At 35.3% G+C, this 23,255-nt stretch overlaps 1 protein-coding gene across 5 annotated transcripts in view; it reads left to right on the plus strand.

Annotated features, from left to right (window-relative positions):
• NEK1 (NIMA related kinase 1) overlaps positions 1-23,255 on the plus strand; it is a 186,319-nt gene that overhangs the window by 79,041 nt on the left and 84,023 nt on the right. For 3 of the 5 annotated variants that reach the window (XR_011170037.1, XM_069097133.1, XM_069097141.1), the window contains exons 15-17: positions 9,971-10,134; positions 10,216-10,347; positions 19,827-19,929. Coding sequence is in view for 4 of the 5 variants with exons in the window: in XM_069097133.1 (XP_068953234.1) it covers positions 9,971-10,134; positions 10,216-10,347; positions 19,827-19,929 (399 nt within the window). In the remaining variant the exon portion in view is untranslated. The remainder of the gene's footprint in view (positions 1-9,970; positions 10,135-10,215; positions 10,348-19,826; positions 19,930-23,255) is intronic. The other 2 variants (XM_069097148.1, XM_069097155.1) reach the window with 1 other exon arrangement.

Genomic DNA, 23,255 nt, shown 5'->3' on the forward strand with positions numbered 1-23,255 from the left:
CAGATATGGCCTCAGACACTTAACACAAAAATACTAGCCATGTAACCTTGGGCAAGTTACTTAACCCCGATTGCCCTCCAAAAGGCCAAAAAGAAAAAGAAAAAACACTATTGAGTGAACTGCAGCAATTCTAACCCATTTGTCTATTTTCCTGTTTATATAAAATTATAATGAGAATTATATGAAAATCAGTGACGATATCCTCCCTGAGGATATCAATAGGGAAAAAACAGGCTTTCAGAAATGAAATTCCACAACATACTACCTCTTTGTCTTCGTATAATTGATTAAAAGATGTAAAAATTGTAGACACAGAAGAATAGACTCCTTGGTCACATTTGCAGGGTGGAAAAAAAAAAGGTTATGGCTGTGCACAGACCAGAGCAGAGGTCAGGAAAGTAGGAAACATACTTCTCCTTAGAGAACTTTGGAAGAACTAAAAACTTATCACTCCCACCCCCAAATTAACTTTGAAAACAGCAGCACAAAAAACGTGATGCTTGGGACAGTGCCCCTCCAATACAAGGAGCAGAGCCAGATTTCAACATGTAAAGGTAAAACTCAAAAAAAAAAGGCTGGAAAACTGAGCAAATGACAAGAAAAGAATCTAATTATAGAAAGTTACTATAATGATAGGAAAGACCAAAACAAACTCAGAAGGCAACTAAGTCAAAAAAAAATTCAGAGGCTGAAAGCAAAATGTGAATTGGTCTTAGGTCCAAAAAAAATTCCTGGAAGACCCCCAAAAAGATTTTAAAGAATCAAATAAAAGAGGTAGAGGAAAAAAGTGGGAAAACAAATCATAGTGATGCAAGAAAGTCATGAAAAAAGAACCAACAACTTGGTAAAGGAGGCACAAAAAATGCTGAAAAAAATAACACTTTTAAAAACAGAATAGAAAAAGTGGTAAAAGAGGCACAGAAATCTAGTGGAAGAGAAGAGCTCCTTAAAAAGCAGGCCTGACCACATGGAAAAAGATGTTAGGAGAATTCACTAAAGAAAAGAAAGCTCAGTGAAGAAAATAATTCTTTAAAAATTGGAATTGGGCAAGTGTAATAAGCTAATGACTCCATGAGACATCAAGAAGCAATAAAACAAAAATCAAAAGAATGAAAAAAAGTCGAAAATGTGAAATATATCATTGAAAAAACAACCAACTTGGAAAATAGATCAAGTAAATTATTTCACATAAAAGAGACACAAAGAGGTTTTTACAGTATAGGGGAAGATGAAGGAAGTAGGTGGGAGGATTTGAAACTTACTCTTGTTGGAGTTGGCTCAGAGAGTGAATAACATATGCACTCAATTGGGTATAGAAATTTCTCTTAGCATACAAGAAAGTAGGAGGGGAAGGAGATAAGAGGGGGAGAAGCTAATAGAAGGAAGGGCAAATTGGGGTGGTGGTGGTAGTCAGAAGCAAAACTCTTTTGAGGATAGACAGGGTGAAAAGAGAGTAGCATAAATAAGGGACAAAATAGGGTGGATGGAAATACTCAGTGACTGATCATATATGGGAAAAAAATTTTCAGCCAGTTTCTCTGAAAAGGCCTCCTTTCTCAAATATTTAGGAAACTGAGTCAAATGAATAAAAATAAGAACCGTTCCACAACCGATAAATGGTCAAAATTTAGGAACAAGCAGTTTTCAGATAAAGTAATCAAAGCTATCTATAATCATATGAAAAAATGCTCTAAAGCATTATTGATTAGAGAAATGCAAATTAAAACAACTCTGAGGTACCACCCCACACCTATCAGATTGACTAATATGACAGAAGAGGAAAATGATAACTGTTAGAAGGGATGTGGGACAATTGAAACATGAATGCACTGTTGGTGGAATTATGAAATGATTTTACCTCTCTGGAGAGGAGTTTGAAACTATGCCCAAAGGACTCTAAAACCATGAATACTTTTGACTCAGCAATATCACTGCTATGTCTGTATCCCAAAGATTAAAAAAATGAAAAGGAGGAGTGGCTAGGTGGTGCAGTAAGTAAAGCGCCACCCCTGAAGTTGGGAGGACCTGAGTTCAGTTCCAGCCTCAGACACTTAACACCCACACAAAAGCACTATCCGTGTAACCTTGGGCAAGTTACTTAACCCCAGTTGCCCTCCAAAAGGCAAAAAAAAAAAAAAAAAAAAAAAGGAAAAGGCCTATAAGTACACAGCAGGCTTATATGTACAGCAGCTCTTTTAGTGCTGGCAAAGAGTTGGAAATAGAGGGGATGCTTTATTCTCTAGGATTCTCTAAGTTTATCATCATATCATCTGCAAAGAGTGATAGCTTGGTCTTTTCTTTGTCTAATTTGATTACTTCAATTTCTTTTTCTTCTCTAATTGCTAATGCTAACATTTCTAGTACCAAATTGAATAAGAGGTGTGATAATGGACATCCTTGTTTCACCCCTGATCTTATTGGAAATGCTTCTAACTTATCCCCATTACTTATAATACTTGCTGATGGTTTTAGATAGATGCTACTTATTATTTTAAGGAAGACTCCATTTATTCCTATACTTTCTAGTGTTTTTAATAGGAATGGATGTTGTATTTTGTCAAAAGCCTTTTCTGCGTCTATTGAGATAATCATATGATTTCTACTAGTTTTGTTGTTGATATGATCAATTATACTGATGGTTTTCCTAATATTGAACCATCCTTGCATTCCTGGAATAAATCCTACCTGATCAAAGTGTATTATTCTCAAGATCAGTTGCTGTAGTCTTTTTGCTAACATTTTATTTAAAATTTTTGCATCTATATTCATGAGCGAAATTGGTCTGTAATTTTCTCTCTCTGTTTTGTCTCTTCCCGATTTAGGTGTCAGTACCAATTTATGTCATAAAAAGAATTTGGTAGGACTCCTCCGATTTTCCCAAATAGTTTGTAAAGTATTGGAATCAGTTGTTCTTTAAATGTTTGATAGAATTTGCTAATAAATCCATCTGGCCCTGGAGATTTTTTCTTAGGGAGTTCATTGATGACTTGTTCAATTTCTTTTTCTGAGATGGGATTATTTAAGTAGTTTACTTCCTCTTCACTTAATCTAGGCAACTTTTATTTTTTGTAAATATTCATCCATTTCACTAAGATTGTCAAATTTATATGCATACAGTTGGGCAAAATGATTCCTAATTATTGCTTTAATTTGCTCTTCACTGGATTCACCCTTTTCATTTTTGATACTGGTAATTTGGTTTTCTTCCTTTTTTTATCATATTGACTAAAAGTCTATCAATTTTATTGGTTTTTTTCATAAAGCCAGCTTTTAGTTTTATTTATTAATTCAATAGTTTTCTTAATTTCAGTTTTATTAATCTCTCCTTTGGTTTTTAGTATTTCTAATTTAGTAGTTAATTGAGGATTTTCAGTTTGTTCTTTTTCTAGCTTTCTCAGTTGCATGCCCAATTTATGGACCTCCATTTTCTCTATTTTATTTATGTATGCGTTCAGGGATATAAAACTTCCCTAAGAACTGCTCTTGCTGCATCCCACAAATTTTGGAATGTTGTCTCATTGTCATTTTCTAGAATGAAGTTACTGGTTGTTTCTATGATTTCTTGTTTGCCCAAGGTCACATGATTAGTAAGTGTTAAGTGTCTGAGGCCGAATTTGAACTCAGGTCCTCCTGACTCCAGGGCTGGTGCTCTACTCACTGTGCCACCTAGCCGCCCCTTGTTTGACTGATTCTTGATGGGTCATAGAGACATTAGCTTTGACTTGACTGATTCTGATTTTTAGTGAATTATTTCCCTCAGTTAGTTTTTAAAGCTCCTGTTCCATATATTTAGATTTCATTTTTAGGGAGGTATTTTCTCAAGTTAGATTTTGAACCTCCGGTCCCAGTTCACAAATTTTACTCTTTAAGGATTTGTTTTCTTCAGTGAGATTTTTTTTCCATTTTCGCCAATGTAATTTTAAAAGAATTGGTCAGTTTATCTTCTACCTCTCTAATTTGGCTTTTAAAGTCTTTCTTGAGCTCTTCTAAGAATGCTTTTGGGGCTTGATACAAGTTCATATTTCCTTCTGTGTTCTCAGGTGTGGATATAGGGTTGATGGTATCTCCTGAAAGTGATTCTTCTCTTTTACAATAATAGGATTCAGTCCTCTTTGGTTGCTTCTGGCCCATTCTGATTGCTTAGTTCCTGGCTTTTAAAGTGGATTTCTGCTTCTTGGGCACAGAGGGTTCTGACCCAGCTTCTCAGGCTAGGATCTGGGGGCCTGGTTGTTGATTTTGTGCGTTGTAGCCTCTGGGTAGACTGAGGCCAAGACCAGGACTTTCTGTGTTTCTCCTGGGTTTCCCTGAGGTTCACAGAGTTAAGTTGTGGAGGAGGGGTGGTCTGGCCACTTCTGGTTTCTGCCTCTGTGCCCCTGGGCTAGAGCTCAAGCAGGCTCAGCAGCTGGTGGCCTGCAGCCCTGGTATCTGTAAATTTCCTTGATTATGGTAAGGCATACATGGGCTTGTGGTGTTAGCACTTGCTGGTTCCACCCCCCTGGGCTTCAGGATCTCCCACTGGTCAGCTGAGATGGGGTTTGTTGGGACAAAGGCCTCCCTCCCTTCACTTCAGGGTCAGCACAGGCTTCAGTCATACCCTTCCCCTAGGACTCACAAGCCTGCTACTGCTTCCACAATTTCAGGATTTTACACTGGCGCAATAATCTCTGGGTTTTCAGGGTCAGGGAGGGGGATTAGAGTAGCTAGGGTTACTCTGCCATCTTGGCTCCTGGAAGTTCAAGTGTGTGATTTTTAAATATCCAGGCTGTGGGTTGATAGCCCCAGGAGAAGCTGCTGTTGCTGCTGCCAGGGGCCCTGTGCTTTCTCTTACCTAGCTCCGACCAATCCTCTGACCCAGGGTAAGAAATATGCCAAGCTGGGCCCCTCTCTCCCTCTCCTCTTCCGTGTGGTCTGGTCTCAGGTCCATGCTGGTGTAACCTGCACACTCCTCCTACCCAGTTCTATGTGCTCATTTTCCTGGACTGGGAATCTGCCATACTCCATCTCCCAATGGATTCTTCCACTCTAAAATCCATTCAGATTCACTTTTTAGAGATTACAAGTGGGATTCATGGAGGAACTCAGATGAGTTCCTGCTTACCCTCTGCCATCTTGGCTCCCCTCTCAACTGATGGGATCTTAAAGCAGATTCAAGTATAGTTTTTTTGTACTTTATACTTCTTGGGGCTTTTTTTTTTTTGGTCTGTGTTTTCTTTCACAGTATGATTAATATGGAAATGTGCTTTGCCTGACTGTGTGTGTATAATCTATATATCAAATTGCCTGCCTTCTCAATGTGGGGGTAGGGAGGGTAGGAAATAAAGTGTTTGAAACTCAAAATTTTAGAAAATGACTGTTTAAAAATTGTTATTATGTGTAATTGGAGGAATATTAAATGTTAAACATTTTTTAAAATTTAATATGTATGCACATAATTGTTTTTCATATAAATGTTTAGAAAAATAAACAGATTTCAGAGAGAACTAGGTAGTAAAACTCTAATACTGAGGGGCTTCAACATACCCCTTTTAAAGCTAGAGCAAATTTTAAAGAAAATAGGAAAGAAATTAAGGACTTAAATAGAATTTTGTATAAATTAAATATGGTAGCTCTCTGGCGATTTCTGATTGGCAGTAGTAAGGTCTCACAGTCATGAAGAAAAGCAACAATATTAAGCACATATTTTACTGATTGGATGCAGTAAAATTCACATTTAATAATTGCCTATTGAAAGAGGTATTAAAAATTAGAGACTAACTTGATCATAAAGAATTGGTGGATGAGAGAACAAATCATAGAAATTATAATTAGAAGGGAGAAATGACAGCAATGAGACAATATAGCAAAATCCTTGTGCTATAGCCAAAGCAATGGGAGAATTTGTGCATTTCAGCATTTTCATTAACAAAAGGGAGAAGGAACTCTCTCAGGACTCTAGCACACAGCTAAACTAAACTAGGAAAACAATGTATTTGAAAATTCCAATTAACCACCAGAATAGAATTCTGAAAATAAAGGAAGCTATTAATAAATTTGAAAGCAAAATGCAAACTTGAATTAATAAATAAAAAAAGAATTGGAGTTTTTTGAGTGGGGTAATAATAGACAAACTGTAACCTAATTTTTTTAAAACAAGAAGAATATCAGATTACAAATATCACAAATTAAAAAGGAGGGGGAGGCTAGGTGGCGCAGTGAATAGAGCACCGATCCTAGAATCAGGAGGACCTGAGTTCAAATCCAGCCTCAGACACTTAACACTTATTAACCGTGTGACCTTGGGCTAGTCACTTAACCCCAATTGCCCTGCCTTCCTCTATCCAAAAAGCTAAAAAAAAAAAAATTTTTTTTAAAGAATTCACAACAAATTTATAAAGAGATTGAAAATGAAGTAAATAAAATTTGGAAAACAGTACAACAGCTCTAGCATTTTCAGTTTTGAGACACTTAAGGACTGATCAGCAGCTCATGTCCAAAATACAAATGCAGATTCCTACCCCTCCAGTCTTGACCAGCAAAGTTATAAACAAGCCAGTGTGTAAACCCTTATTACTTTGATATAAGAAAATGAATGACTTTAGTTTTAGTTGGGAAGTAGGACCAAGGAGAGTGATAGTGATGCCAGGGGGACAAAAGTTAATGAAACTTTTATAAATGACACAGAAGGGAGCACAAATTTCAGGAGATATCAGCAGGACAGTATTTGAATGATGCTGTCAAGTATATTATAAACTTTTTTTAAAGCAAGCTGTACATAGTCAGTTTTCATCTCTAGTTCTTTTAATATGGAAATGATTGTGTTTACTTTTATCAGACTTAAAATAAGCAAAAAAGAATGTTATTAAACCTAAAATTGGAACACTGTATATAGGAAGCTTTAAAAAAAAAAAAAAGGTTATTGGGGTGGCTAGGTGGTGCAGTGAATAGAGCACCGGCCGTGGAGTCAGGAGGAGACCTGAGTTCAAATCCAGCCTCAGACAGTTAACAAAAAAACTAGCCATGTGACCTTAGGCAAGTCACTTAACCTCAATTGCCCGGCCCCCCCCCAAAAAAAGATTTTTTTTTTTGCCTCTGAAAAACTTAAATAAGAAATTAATAAAGAATGGGGAAATTGTGGTATGTTAATAGAATTTTTTAGTAACACAAAACAAAGAAGTATGTAAAGGCAGCTGTTTTAGCAAAGAAATCAAAATTAGGAGAATAACATGCATATTGACTGTGTTTTTTTTTTTAAATAAAATATGTATTAAAATGTAGTTATAATAAAAGAAAATCAATCAGAAGGAATCCTAGAAAGTTTGTGCAAACTCTTTTGTTATGATATAGTATTTGTCTGTATTAATAGTTCACATTTGATAGTTTTATTATATTTATTTGTGTTCAGTCATTTGTTGATGAGTATATTGTTAAGCTTGTAATAAAAATGAATTTTTACAGATTAGTGAAACATAAGCCAGGGTACAATGAAAAGAGTGGAATTAAGACCCATGGATATGAATCCCCAGTTAACACAACTGGACAAGTCAGTTAATTCTTAGAACCTACTTGCCTATCTATAAGATGGGAATAATACTTTTACTATGTACTTCTGTTTTTTATTCTAATTTTTAAAATTTATTTTATTTTTAAAATTATACTCCTGATAGCATGTTTTTGACTAATCTCCTAAAAAACGATTTCTGAAAAAAGCATTCAATATTCTTTTTTTTTTTTTTTAAGAAAGCCTACTATGTACTTCTAACAAAGAAGTTTGTTATGAGGAACATGTTTTGTGACAGAAAGTGCTATTATATGAATGGTCATAAAAGAATTTAAGCAAATTTTGGCAAGTTATAAGTTAAACTCAAGTTTACCATATCTTGAAATTACTTTCCTCTTTCCTTAACTTCCATAGCAAAACTCTTGAGGTGGCCTTCCATAATGTGACTCCTACCCCCATAACTCCTTTGCTGCTACCTCTCCTTAGAACTTCATATGGGACCTATCTTATTTTGTCATCTTTCTTGATCTCTACCCTGGTACTATTTAGACCATTTCCATCTTGAACCTCTCTTTTTCCTTCATTTTGTGAAATCATAGGCTTTCCGTTGGCATCATTCCTCTTTGACTAACCTCTCATCTTCCCCTTACTTCATCTTTTCACACTTTGGACTATACCTCTCTATTCTTCTTTCTTTTTATTATTATAAATAACTGACTGACTTCTTCCAACCCTCCAAGTTTACCCTTTTTTTAATTTTTTGCTTTTTGGAGGGCAATTGGGGTTAAGTGACTTGCCCAAGGTCACACAGCTAGTTTTGTGTTAAGTGTCTGAATCCAGATTTGAACTCAGGTCCTCCTGACTCCAGGGCTGGTGCTCTATTCACTGCGCCACCTAGCCGTCCCAAAGTTTACCCTTTTTATGAAGTACATTTCCAGCTCTGAAACTTTACATTGTCTTCACCTCTAAGATCTCCAGGTAAATATAATTATCAGCTCCAGTTAAATGAATGACTTTTTGCTACCTCAGACAATGTCAGGAATTAAAATCTTACTTTATCATCCTTCCTAGTTCACCTTATTTTAGCAAGTAGCGCTATAATTTTCTGAAACACTGAGAATCAAAACACTTCTTCCCATGTGCCTGATTACTATCCTCATCATGCCGATTCTTCATCACTCTTTGTATTCCACAGCCAACACTTAAGTTTAGATCTTGCACAGCAATAAAAGGTTGATCTCCCTCATGTATCATTTTCAGTTTAAAGTCTGCTTTGGCTTCCTATTGCTTCCTGGGTAGTATTAAAAGTTGACATTTATAGAGTGTTTTGAGATACATCAAGAAAAACTTATGAGATGCATATTCCAGATATTATTATTCCCATTTTATAGATGAAGAAATGGTAGAAGAGAAATTAAATTATATTTGTGAGCACATGGCTAGGCACTGTCAGATGTAGAGCTTGAATCCAGATCTCTCCTGACTCTTAAGTCCAGTGTTCTTTCTATTACACTGAGTTCAAATCCAAGCCCTTTATCCTGATATTCAAATCTAGCTACATTTCTCATTGCTTCCTAGTATACTTTAGCCAGCCCAATCCCCTTGCCATTCATGCTTTCTTCTTTTTCTATCTCAGACACCTAGCTTGCTAATTTTCATTTCAGTTTCTTATCTTATATTGTTCCTTTTACCTAGAAGGTCCTCTTTATTTTTCCTTACCATTCAAACCCAATTCAAGATTAATTTCTTCTAAAAAGCATTTCATTGTTAACATTTTCTGCCATGATCTTTCTAGTTTTGGGTATTTCCACATTCTGTGCCACATTATTGTTCACTTATGTGCAAGTTATACATTTTTTAAAAATCTATCCATATCTAATCTTTCCAAGTATATTGCAGGTTTCTTGAGGATAGGAACTTTGACTTCTATTTCTTTTATATCCCTTGTTAAAGACTTTTAATCCATTGGTTTTTATATGCATCCAGTGTGGATAATTGCAAATGAATATTATCTTCATTCTTTTGACTTCCTTTTGGAAACATTTAATTAAAATTTACCAGTAATTACTATTGTATTATTGTTCTTCTATTTTTATTGGTTTACAGAGTAAACTAAAAATGCATTACTATTGTTACTGGAAAACTACCATGCCCTTGAGTATTTTGGAGAACATTTTATTAGAATTTACCTATAGTTTTTTGCATGTATTTATTACATTACTGTTCATTTATTTTGCTAATCTATTTTTATTAGTACACAAAGTAAACAAAAAATTCATTGTCATTGTTGCTTAGGAAAGTAACATGCCTTTGAGTATTTTATAACATTAAAGGAAAACCATAGAATATTATGTAGTATTATTACCTTTTAAGTTAACAAATTCAATTTTAAAAAGTATCTGTTTAAATTGATATGTTTTGTTCTCTGGGCACATGATATATATGCAATTTAAAAAGACAGAACATTTTGAAAGCACTTTCTTTAATTTGCAGGCATCCTATATTGGTGCTAGAAGGACAGTGGCACCAGGTCCTTTTCCTTCCCGAGGACCATATGAACATTACCATGCTATTTTTGATCAAATGCAGCAACAAAGAGCAGAAGACAGAGAGGCAAGGTGGAAAGGAGGAATACATCGCCATTGCTTTGCTGAAAGGTATGGCTATGTTCTAGTGAGATTGAATATGCTTTGCTCCAGATTAAAGTAATGAAAGTCACTATGCATATTTATCTACAGAGGTGTTCCACCTGGAATACGTCCAGGATTTCCTATTGGGGCTGCAGGTCATCACCATTCTTCTGATGCTGATACAGTTAGGAAAACATTGAAAAGATTGAAGGCCGTGTCTAAACAAGCCAATTCAAACAGGTTGGACTGTGATAATCTGTGACTCCATTCGTGTGTATAATTTTGTCTTTTGTCATATGTAGATTAATTATTGTACTTGTTTGAATATCTCTTAATCCCTCAGAATCATTTGGCATTTGGAAACTAATATTTGCCTTAATTTTCTAAGTTGTAAATCCATTTGGCACTTAATTATGTTCTGTCAAGGAACCATAAATTCTAATACTAAATTAAAATTAGGTATTATTTTTTCAGTGACTTGACCTTTTGGCTTATAATTGAGATCAAAATGATTATATTCAAGGATAGAGGTCAAGATATGCCTATATATTTCTATTTAAGTCTTTATATCTATTATTATGCAGCCAGGGTATCGTCATAGTAAGTTTGGGTTTTACTTCATTTATCTATTTAAAAAAAAAATTGAAAAGCCCTAATTTTTCCCAGACCTTTTCCCCTTTCTTTTTCTTTCACCTTTTTTTGTGAGAGTATTTTCATCCCTTTCTATTCTCAGCCATCATTGATTTTTGTTTCACTGTAGTCCTTAGTACTCTTGCATTTTTTTCCTTTCTCTTGTGAATCAGTTTAGTAATAGTAACAGACTGACCTTGGATTTATAGGTCTCCTTTGTTACTTAAAGTACAAAAGTCTGTTAAATAAAACTTGCTTTTCCTCCTTAAAATAGCTGTGAGATTGAGTGGAGGAGTTGTCACTAACAAGAAAGGTTAGATACATCCTCCTTTCTTGTTGGGTTCTTCTGGAGGGCGCTTTTAATGGGGATCAAAATAAAAAGGTGTTTTTGAACTAAATTGATTGAGAGGGACATTCCTGCTGTTGGTGTAGAGGAGCAGAAATCTATAGCACTGGGACAGACCCAATACTCATTAGAATACATTAAAACAGTTACATGTAATTGAGTTATATTTAAATTAATGCTGACACTCTTTGTAAGTACTAGGAACACTATGTAAATTCAGGGCAGTCCAGTATGGTCTAGCTATAGTACGCTTTAAGATATCCGAGCAAAGAATTGTAGAAACTGAACATATATAGAATCTCAATAAGATTGACACATTATTTTAACTGTTTCTTTGTAAGAAATGTTAAACTGGGGGCAGAGTCAACATGGCAGAGAAAAGGCAGGGACTTGCCTGATCCCAAATTCTCCCCCAAGCAATGTTAAATAATGCCTCAAAAGAAGTTCTGGAGCAGCAGAATCCAAAAAAAGACAGGGTCCGTTTTCTAGTCCAAGACAACTTATCAGGAGGAAATATCCATCACATCAGGGTGAGAATGAAACGTAATCCAGTGCTAATAAAGGCCATACCACAAGAAACCAGCATCACTCCTTAGGGGCAGCTGAATGAGTTGTGGGCAAGAGGTGTTGGATAACTGTTAAGAAGATTTCTGGGACCCCTTTGCTGGCACTGGGTCTAAGACTGTGTTGCGGACCCATACTCGGATCTGGATCAAAGTCCTGGTTTGCAATTTCAGGGCCAAAAGGAGCATTAGCATACCATTGCTTAAGGCTGCAGGAGAAAGGGGAATGTGAATTGGTCTCAGGTCCTGGAAGAGCTCAAAAAGAATTTTAAAGAATCAGATAAAAGAGATAGAGGAAAAAATTGGGAAAACAAATCACAGTGATACAATAAAATCATGAAAAGAGTCAACAGCTTGGTAAAGGAAGTACAAAAAAATACTAAATAAATAGCTAAAAAACAAAAACCAGAATAAGGCAAATGGTAAAAGAGGCAGAAAAGTACATCAACGAGATAAATGCCTTAAAAAGCAACTTGGCCACATGGATAAAAATATATAGTTGCTGAAGAGAAGAATTTTTTAAAAAGCAGAATTGGCCAAATGGAAAAAGATGTACAAAAATTACTTGAAGAAATTCTTTAAAAGTAGAATTGATCGATAATTCTTTAAAAATTAGAATTGGGCAAGGGGAAGCTAATGACTTCATAAGATATTACGAAGTAATAAAGAGGTGACTAGGTGGCGCAGTGAATGGAGCACCAGCCCTGGAGTCAGGAGGACCAGAGTTCAAATCCAGCTTCAGACTCTTGACACACTTACTAGCTATGTGACTTTGGGCAAGTCACTTAACCCCACTGCCCTCCAAAAAGCAAAAAAATAAAGTAATCAAGCAAAATCAAAAGAATGAAAAGGTAGTAGAAAATGCGAAATATTTTACTAAAAAACAACCAACTTGGAAAATAGATCAAGGAGAAATAAGAATTATTGTACTAGTTGGAAGCCATGATCAAAAAAGTTCATCTTTCAAGAAATTTATCAAGGAAAACTGCCCTGATATTCTAGAACCAGTGGGTAAAATAGAAATGGGGGAAAAGATCACTGCTCACCTCATGAAAGAGATTCCCAGATGAAAGCCCCTAGGAATTATTATAGCCAAATTCTAAATCTCACAGGAAGATGAGAAAAAATTGTAAGCAACCAAAAAGAAACAATTCAGATATTGTGGGGCCATAGTCAAAATAGCATGAGATTTAGCAGCTTCTACATTAAAAGATCAGAGCCTTGCAATATGATATTCTGGAGGGAAAAGGAGTTAGAATTATAACCAAGAATCACCTACCCAACAAAACTGAGTATAATTCTTCAGGGAAAAAATGGACATGGAGTGAAACAGAAGACTTTTCCAACATTCCTGTTAAAAAGGCCAGAGCAGAACAGAAATTTAATTTTCAGAACCAAGACTCAAGAGAAGCATAAAAAGGTAAATGGGAAGGAGAAGTCATAAGAGATTTAGTAAGTTTAAACTGTTTACATTTCTTCATGGGAAGATCATACTTGTAACTCTTTAAAAAAAAACTCTCGGGGTAGCCAGGTAGCACAGCGAGTAAGAGCACTGGCTCCAGTGTTGAGAAGACCTGGAGATCGAATCCCGGGCTCAGACACTCAGCACCCACCCAGAAACACCTGGCCATGTAACCTTGAGCAAGTTACTTAACCCCAATTGCTTAGGGGTGGCCAGGTGGCTCAGCGAGTAAGAGTACCGGCTCCAGTGTTGGGACGACCTGGAGATCAAATCCCGGGCTCAGACACTCAGCACCACACCCAGAAATAACTGGCCGTGTAACCTTGAGCAAGTTACTTAACCCCGATTGCTTAAAAATAAAAAAATAAACTCTCTCATTATTCAAGAATTAGAAGGAGTAGACATAGACAGAAGCCAAGGATGTGAGTTGAATATGATGGGATGATATCCCCCCAAAAAAAAGCTTGAGAAGGAAAAAGAGGTAGAATGGAGTAAATTATTTCACATAAAAGAGGCATAAAATAAGTTTTTACAGTGTAGGAGAAGATGGGGGAAGTAGGAGGGAGGACCTGAACTTTAGTCTCTTTGGAGTTGGCTCCGAGAGGAAATAACATATGCACTCAGTTGGGTATATAAATCTATCTTACCCTAACAGAAAAGTAGGTGGGGAAAGGGATCAGAGAGGTGGGGGTGAACTGATAGAAGGGAGGGCAAATGGGGGGGGGGTAGTCTGAAGCAAAACTCTTTTGAGGATGGACAGGGTAAAAGGAGAGGGAGAGTGGGATAAATGGGGGTGGGGGATAAGATGAAGGTACTATCCCATACCCATCAGATCGACCAATATGACAGAAAAGGAAAATGATAAATGTTGGAAGAGATTTGGGAAAATTGAGACACCAGTGCACTGTTGGTGGAGTTGTGAAATGATTCGACCTTTCTGGAGAGCAGTTTGAAACTATGTTCAACAAAGCTCTAAAACCATGCACATACCCTTTGACCTAGCAATATCACTGCTATGTCTGTGTCCCAAAGAGATTAAAAAAAAAAAAGACGCCTCTATGTACAACAATATTTATAGCAGCTTTTTTAGTGGTGGCAAAAAAAAAAATTGAAATTGAGGTAAAGCCCATAAGTTGGGGAATGGCTCACCAAGTTGTGGTTTATGATTATGATTATGATTATTGTGTTATAAGAAATGATGAATAGGATGCTCTCAGAAAAAACCTGGCCTGGAAAGACTTACATGAACTGATGCAAAGTGAAATAAGCAGAACTAGAAGAAGAACAATATTGTACAATGATCAGCTATGATGACTTAGCCCTCAGCAATGCAATGATCCAAGACAATTCTGAAGGATTTATGATGCAAAAATTCTATTCATCTCTAAATGAAGAACTGATAGAATCTGAATGGAGATCGAAAAAATTTTTTTTCTTTTATACTTGGTAGTTTTTTTCCTCTGTGTTTTCTTTCATAATATAATTAATATGGAAGTGTTTTTTTATTACTGTACATGCATAACATGTCAGTTGGCTTTTTTTCCAATAAAGGAGGGGGGGTTAACAAGAGAATTTGGAAAGTTTTAATAAACAGATGTTAAAAATTATTTTTAAGGGCAGCTAGGTGGCACAGTGAATAGAGTTCCGGCCCTGGAGTCAGGAGGACTTGAGTTCAAATTTGACCTCAGACACTTGACACACTCACTTGCTGTGTGACGTTGGGCAAGTCATTTAACCCTAATTGCCTTGCCTTCTCCCCTCCCAGAAAAACAAAAATAAAAACAAGAAATTTATTTTTACATGTCAAATTTAAAATATTAAATTTAAGAAAAATATGTAAAATAATCCCGCCCTTTTTTTCCAAAATACAGGTTTTTTTTAAGTGTTATTTATGATAAATGGAGGATTCATTATTGTTTTTAAATACATTTATACATATTTTTAAATAAAAAAGTTATGCATATAGCTTAAAAAAAAGAACATTTAAAATACTTACCATTAATATTTTTGCATTTTTAAGATAGACATGCTACATACCACACATACTTTCTATAACCTCACAGTTCCTGCTGACTCATTGAATGTTGATTAAATTTCCCAGTGCTCCAGCACTCTGTCCACTGGGCCATATAGCTGCCTCAATGGAAACAACATTTTGCAGTTAGAAGTCATCAGTTCTAATCCTGACTTGGATACTTAATAATATATGATCTCGGACAATTCACTTGACTACTCTGCCCTTTTTAGTCTACACAGTATTTTTTAGAATATCTCTAAAGTCTAAGAGTACAAGATTAGACATAAGATTTTCTTTGGATTTGCAAATCTTTCAGACGTTTGATTACACTAGGCTTTTTATTTTAAATTTATTACCAGCTTAAAAATGTTAAATATTTTGATAATTCAGTTTTGAATCAATATGGTACCAAAGTAACATTTTCCCTCAGGTTTTTCATGCAAAGGCAGGATAGTCACTTGACAAGTATGTAGTAGAGAGGATTCTTACTAAACTCTGGTTTGTGCCAAATGACCTGTGAAATCTCTTTATACTTTTGAGGTTTTTTTGACCCAATTTGTTATAACATATTGAAAGCAGCATAGCATAATAGAATGAACATTGAACTTAGAGTTAAGAGATCTGACACCTCTACCATTTATTAGCTGTATGACCATGGCTCTTAGCCTTTCTATATCTGTTCCCTTGCCTATAGAATGTGAATAATAATACTTCTACTTATTTAGTAGGGTTTTGAGAGGCTCCAGTACAGTTATGTTTATAAAGTACTTTTCAGACCTTAATGTGTTACATGTCAACTATTTTTATTAGTAATAAAGTAAATTTCTATTCTTTAAACCTTTAATTCAGTATCTCTCTTCATCTTTTTTACCCGGTTGCTATTAGTATGATCATATCACTTGTAATCTTATTATAGAATAATATCACTTGGTACATTTCTGTTTTTATTTGTAAATTTTTTCTCAGTTGTGTATTTTGAGGTGCCCTGAATATATGTTATTTTTCATCTGTCCTGAATCCTCATTCTTCTTGTTCTTTTGACAACATTCAACCATGTGGATCCTCTTATCCTTCTGAACATTCTCTCTTTTCTAGGATGTTTTTGACTCTGCCTTGTCTTGGTTCTTCTCCCTCTCAGTCTGAGGCAACTAGATGATGCAGTGGGTAGAGTACTGGGTTTGGAGTTGTGAAGACTTGAGTTCAAATCCATGCTCAGATATTTACTAGCTGTGTGACTTTGGGCAAGTTACTTAACCTCTTTTTGCCTCAGTTTCCTCAACTATAAAATGAGGATAATAATAGCAAAATTATTGTGGGGATCAAATCATAATATTTGTGAAACACTTTGCAAACCTTAAAACCCCTAAAAATGGTAGTAGTAGTAGTAGTTGTAGTAGTTCCCATCATTATCATCATCATCATCATTATAGTATTTGTCTATGGCCAAGCATTCTTATCTCTAGGTCCAGCACTCTGTCCACTGGGCCATATAGCTGCCTCAGTGGAAACAACATTTTGCAGTTAGAAGTCCTCAGTTCTAATCCTAATTTGGATATTGAATAATATATGATCTCAGACAATTCACTTGACTACTCCGTTTTTTTGGCCTTTTGGAGGGCAATTGGGGTTAAGTAACTTGCCCAAGGTTACACGGCTAGTTTTTTGTGTGGGTGTTAAGTGTCTGAGGCCGGAACCAAACTTGGGTCCTCCTCCTGACTCCAGGGCTGGCGCTTTACTCACTGCACCACCTAGCTGCCCCAACTACTCTGCTCTTATTTGCTTATCTGTAAAATGAGTAGACTGGGCTAAATAATGTTTGCAGTTGTATTCCTATATGCCTAAGAAAGTAGTTATTCAATTAGCCTAAGATGTTAAAAAATAAAAATAAAAACCTCCAATTTCCTCAGTCCAGTGTTGTATTTATCATTACCTTGTGTACTTCAGTAATATTTTCTGTTATCTAATTGTACTCCTAAATGTAGCTATTGCCAAAAAAGCTGACCCATTTTCACCTTTTTGAGTTTGTTTTTTTCCTACTATATTTAATAGAAATTAATAAAATCCTTTAAATACCATAACATAATTGATAGAGATCTGAGATTAGATTCAAGAAGATAAAGATTCAAGTACTTCCCCTGACACATACTTGCTTCATTTTTTATCCCTTTCACTCCAAAGAAATCACTGAAAGTAACCAGTGACTTCTTTACAACTGAAGTATACAAATGTTTGGAACATTATGCTGCACTAATCAGACCACATCAGAAATATCTTAGCTGAAATGTATCCAAAGGAAAATAGTCAAAGACGGTCAAATGTCTGGAAATTCATTGATAGAGACTGTAAATAACTAGGAATGTGTGACCTGGAATCAGATAGTATACAGGTTTTTAATATTAAGTATTCAATATGATCCAGACACTGTGCTAAATTCTGGGGCTGCAAAGGAAGTCAAAAATAGTCCTTGCCTTCAAAGAACTCACATGCAACATGCAAAAAAATTGTATGTATAAAATTTATAGAGTGTAAATGGAAGATAATCTCAGATGAGGAGCATGTTGCAATGAGGGCATGAGCAAGAATGATTGTATGAGTGGAGAGAAGGGAAACAGGTGTGTGAAATGTCATGGAGCTAGAATGAGCAAGACTTAGCAGTTGATGGTAAACAAGGAATGTGGCTAAGTAGAAGAGTTGAGATTGATGCCTAGGTTGTGAACATGTACAATTGGAAGGATGGTGTAGCCCATGACAGAAATAAAGAAGCTTGGAAGAGGAGTAAATTCTTGTGAAAAAGAATTTCTGTCTTAGACATGTGGAGTTTATGATGCCTGTGGACAGCCATTTGATGATGCTAGTCTGAAACTTTGGAGAAAGACTAGAGAATAATCTGTACAGGGAAGATCAAGCTATATGTTTATAGCTGGAACCTATTTATAGATGATCAACTATTCCACCTTTTTCATTTTATAGATGATAAAATGAAGGCCAAAGGAAGTTCATTGACTAGACATGCAATGTAGTAAACTCTACAACCTGGATTTGGAGCTAGATCTTTTTCTCTAAAACTCAGCCCCTTTCCACTGCATCATGCCGCTTCCCATTATAGCCTCTTCAAAATTTTAAAGCATTTTAGCCAAGTTTCTGGCCAGTGCTCTTAGGTTTTCTGTAAATAAACATCCTATTGTAGGAAAGAAAAAAAAGAAAAATATGTTAAGTAAAAGTCTCCAAGATTGAAGCCATCTAAAATTTTCATTCAGTTCTATATAGCCATTATTTTATGCTTCCAAATTCACCAGCCACTTATGTAAATAGAGGATAATGATTTTCACATGTTATGTTTAATTTGGATGCATGAAAGACCGTTAAACATATTCATTAAGTGAAAAAGCTATTGTCCTAAATTTCAGCATCTATTAGAGTAATAGTTTTAAGAATTTTTTAATTACCACAGGTTTAGTTTCTTGAAGCTCAATTTTATACATTAAGCAAACAAGATTTTTCGATTTTGGTACCTACTTGTGGTCATAAAATTTAGGCTCACCACTTTATAATTTGCGTTTTTGTTTTTTTTACCATAAGCAAATATTGAAATAATCAAACAAGAATGCAAAAATAAAACAATAAATATCTGTTATAGTGTCTTTTAATAAAACAGTTTAAAAATATTGCATATTCATTTTAACCTAGGTAGTAACAAAGTCATTTCAGTTTCTTCTAAGCTTGTTTTTTCTTCGGTATATTTTTCCAAACTTTATTGCTGATGTACTTATTTACATAGTTATAGTCACTATGTACTATATTGTTGTTCTGATCTCTTTTCTCTGGCACTTCTTATATATTTTGGTATAGTCTGACTATTTTATACATATAATGTAGAAAATTAATGTAGAAATCTTCCTGGGATGGAAGGGAACGTTCTCATTATTTCGTAGTTTTCCATAGAAGCTTTAACACAACCTCCTGTATTTTGATTAGTAGCACTTCATTTTGGAAATATTGCTAAAAGAAATTGCCAAACTTTTGATTGAAATCTGTGAAATTATTGGTGGGCTTCTACCCACTTGGGTGTAGAAACACTTGTCATTCATAAACTTTTATTTTGTAAATTTTAAATGGTGATTTCTAATTTACCACTTATTCACTTTAAAAAAAAATTTTTTTTAAGCAATTGGGGGTAAGTAAGTTGCTCAAGGTTACACGGCCAGTTATTTTGTTTGGGTGGTAAGTATCTGAGGCCGGAACCAATCCCGGGTCTCCCGACTCTGGGGCTGGCACTCTTACTCACTGCGCCACCTGACTGCCCCCTTTTTTTTTTAATTTTAACTACAGTGAAATAATTGTGAAATATGGAAAGACCTTAAATGACCAATTTATAAAATAAGCATTTCATTTAAAAGAAACATAGCTCATACAAATGTTGAAAGAACCATAGTTTAAAGGACTTTACATATTTTAGGTCTCAGTTAATTTTAAAAGTAAAGGGCATTATATGAGTTCCTTCCTCTTTCTCTTGTAAAACTTCTAATTTCTTGAATCTGATTTGTCTGGTTATATGTTACCTACATCATAAAAGTGAGTGGTTTTATCTCATAGCTTCCTTTCCTCTTCTTTTTTATGTTATTATTTAGAACATCATTTCTCACTTTGTGGGGTTTTTTTTTAATGTTCACAATAATTAACATACCTGTTGTAATTACTTAGGCAAAGAGGACAGCTTGCTGCAGAAAGAGCAAAACAAGTAGAGGAATTCCTACAGCGGAAACATGAAGCCATGCAAAATAAAGCTCGAGCTGAAGGACACATGGTATGGTATTTACTTGATTTTGAAGTATGTTAGTATTTTAATGCTTTGTGTAAATACTTAGGTACAAACTGAAGTATTATAATTAAGAAGTTAAGCAAAAAGAAGAAACTGAAAGTCATCTTGTTATCAGTTTGCACAGTTGTAAGATAAGATAAACAGTCTTTCTTTTGGTATATCTTAATCTATAAAATACTTACTACAGAGGTGTTCCAGAGTTGCCTTACCGGGTAAGGGATGACTTTGAGTCCTCTCCTTATAGGTTCAGGAAGGTTAGAGTGATTTCAGTCTTTGTCACAGTGTGGTAATGGGACTAGAGAAAGAAGATGTGGATATTCAAGAAAGAAATGTACATTTTTTATGCTTTTCCTACCAATCTTTTGGGGGGAACATTTTAAGCCCCTCTCCTATTTCCTTAAATTGGGCATTTATTATTAGGTACAGAATAAATTAGTTAATTTTGGTTTCATATGTTGTCAATTTTTAAATAAACATCAAAGTATTTTAGGCATATAAAGTTAGGGGATTGCATTTTTTAACTAGAAAAACTCAGATTTATTTAAGTCTCTGTGAAGTAAAGGGAGAGTAAAACCTCTTGCTTATTCTAATCGACAATATTCAAGATAATTGCAATTGTCTAAAAAGAGTCATGGGGAAGATTTTTCTATGAAAATTCTTAAAAAGTAGATACTTTTCATACTATTCAGTTATTCCATCTTTTAATTTGAAATAATTTTACTTAGCTTAATTGATGCCTAGGAATTAAATTTAGGGATTTTCACAGTTTTATACATTCTTTTAGGTCTCTAGCGCCTAAAAAGGCCATTAGACTGTTAGCTCCTTGAGAGCAAGGACTGTCACTTTCTTTGTATACCTAGTGCTTCCCACAGTGCCCGGCACATAGTAGGTGCTTAATAAATGTTTATTAGCTGGCAGATTGACCTAGGGCCAACAGTGATTTCCTAGCAGCCTCCGACAGTGTCCTGACTTCTACCCAAAAAGTATCGTGCATGTATGTGCTTCTGTTTTAGGTTACACAAGGTGTCCCAAAAGTCTTAGTGCAATTGTAGGTTATTAAAGCTTTGAATTACACTAAAACTTTTGGGACACACACACACACACACGCACATACATACACCTTACCAACAATTATAATCTGACCCATTTAGTATTTGTAGAGCATGTGAAGGAAGTATCTGACTGCTTTTTGTTGTTCAATTATTTCAGTTAGGTCCAACTCATCATAGCCTCATTTGGAGTTTTCTTAGCAAAAATATTACAGTGGTTTGCCATTTCCTTCTCCAGCTCATTTTATAGAAGAAGAAACTGTGGCAAACAGGGTTAAGTGACTTGCCTAAGTTCACAAAGCTATTAAGTGTCTGAGACTAGATTTAAACTTAGGAAGATGAGTCTCTCTGACTTAAGGCCTAGCACTTAATCCTCTGTACCACCTAACTATCCTGACTACTTTTTAGTTTATTCTCTTTTTTTCTTTTTTGGAGGGGGGAAGGTAGGGCAGTCCGGGTTAAGTGACTTGCCCGAGGTCACACGGCTAATTTTGTGTTAAGTGTCTGAGGCCGGATTTGAACTCGGGTCCTCCTGACTCCAGGGCCGGTACCCTATTCACTGTGCCACCTAGCTGCCTCTTTAGCTTATTCTTAATTTTAATTTTGACCTCTATGTTGAGACAGTTTTCTAGCAGTATCTTTCCAGGTTAAATTGATGTGACATAACATTCAGAATTAAGAATAACAGTCTCAATTTCATAGCTAAATCAAATGTATGTAATTTTCTTTTTTATATTAATTTTATTTTGTTTTTATTGTTGCTTTTATTTTGAATCATATTCACTTCTGAATTTATCCTTCTTCCCTCCCTGAAACCTAGAGAGCTTTTCCTTATAATAAAGATTAAGAAAGTAGAAAAAAAAAAGTTCAATAAAACTAACCAGCACATTAAATGTGTCTGATAATTTAGGTGATATTTTATATTCATGGTCCCCCTTCCCCATTTTTGCAATGATTGGATGCAGGATATGTGTTCTCAGCTCTTCTCTGGTGCCAGGCTTGGTTATTATAATTATTTCAGCATTCTGTTTTGTTCTATTATTTCTGTTTACATTTATATTTATTATATTTATATTTTCTGTTTACATTATTGTAGTCATTACATCATTTTCAGTATTTTATTTTATTATTAACCCCCATTTTGAAAGATATACACACTCTAAGAATTGCATTCTTCTTAGCTCTACAGAGATCGAATCAGTAAAAAGGCCTTATGTGTGTTAGGGAACGTGGTATCTCTGCTGCCTCATGGCTTTGGGCAAGTTTACTTCCTTGTGCTTCAGTTAAGATTAATGTGGAAATTGCCAAACTGTTTGCCCTTGTAAACAGAAAAATATTATATTTAATTGTAGAAAGTTAAGCACTTCAGAAAGATCATGTTTCAGCATATACATCTCTCTCACTTTGTGTGTGTAGACATATATGTGTGTGTTTATATACAAATGTGTATATACACATACACACATACATTTCCATAGTTCCTAGAATAGTGCTAATTACTAAACAATTCCCCCCTCTCAAATACTTGATTAATGACCAAAAATTAGAAAATGATGCTTTTTTTTTTAAGCGCTTTCATCCCTGGAGACAGGAGGACCTGAGTTCAAATGTGGCCTCAGACACTTAACACTTACTAGCCATGTGACCTTGGGCAAGTCACTTAACCCCAATTGCCCTGCCCTCCCCCCTCCAAAAAAAAGATCACTTTCTTTAGCACAATAAATTACTTATATGACGGGCCTTCATCTATAGCTTTGTAATAGGTTAACACCAAATAGTTGTTCCAAATAAGGAAGACTAATTTACAATGTAAATTTAATATTTATCAAAGTTAGTGCTATCCAATACCACTTCTAGGGCTGTATCCCAAAGAGATCATACAAATGTGAAAAAGGACCCATATGTACAAAAATATTAATAGCAGCTCTTTTTGTGGTAGCAAAGAATTGGAAATTAAGGGAATGCCCATCAATTGGGGAATGGCTGAGCAAGCTGTGGTATATGAATGTAATGGAATACTATTGTGCTATAAGAAATAATGAGCAGATGGACTTCAGAATAGCTTGGAAAGACTTATATGAACTGATTCTGAGTGAGGGGAGCAGAACCAGGAGATCATTGTACATAGTTAAAGGCACTTGGCGCCTCTCAGCAGTACAAAGTTCCAAGACAACTCCAAAAGACTCATGTTGGAAAAAACTATCCACATCCAGAGAAAGAATTGCAGAGCCTGAATGCAGATTGAAACAAACTATTTGCTCT

Source organism: Petaurus breviceps, unplaced genomic scaffold, assembly GCF_028583685.1.
Source record: "Petaurus breviceps papuanus isolate PSGF00001 unplaced genomic scaffold, PetGlider_PUasm1.0 126, whole genome shotgun sequence".
Taxonomy (NCBI): domain Eukaryota; kingdom Metazoa; phylum Chordata; class Mammalia; order Diprotodontia; family Petauridae; genus Petaurus; species Petaurus breviceps.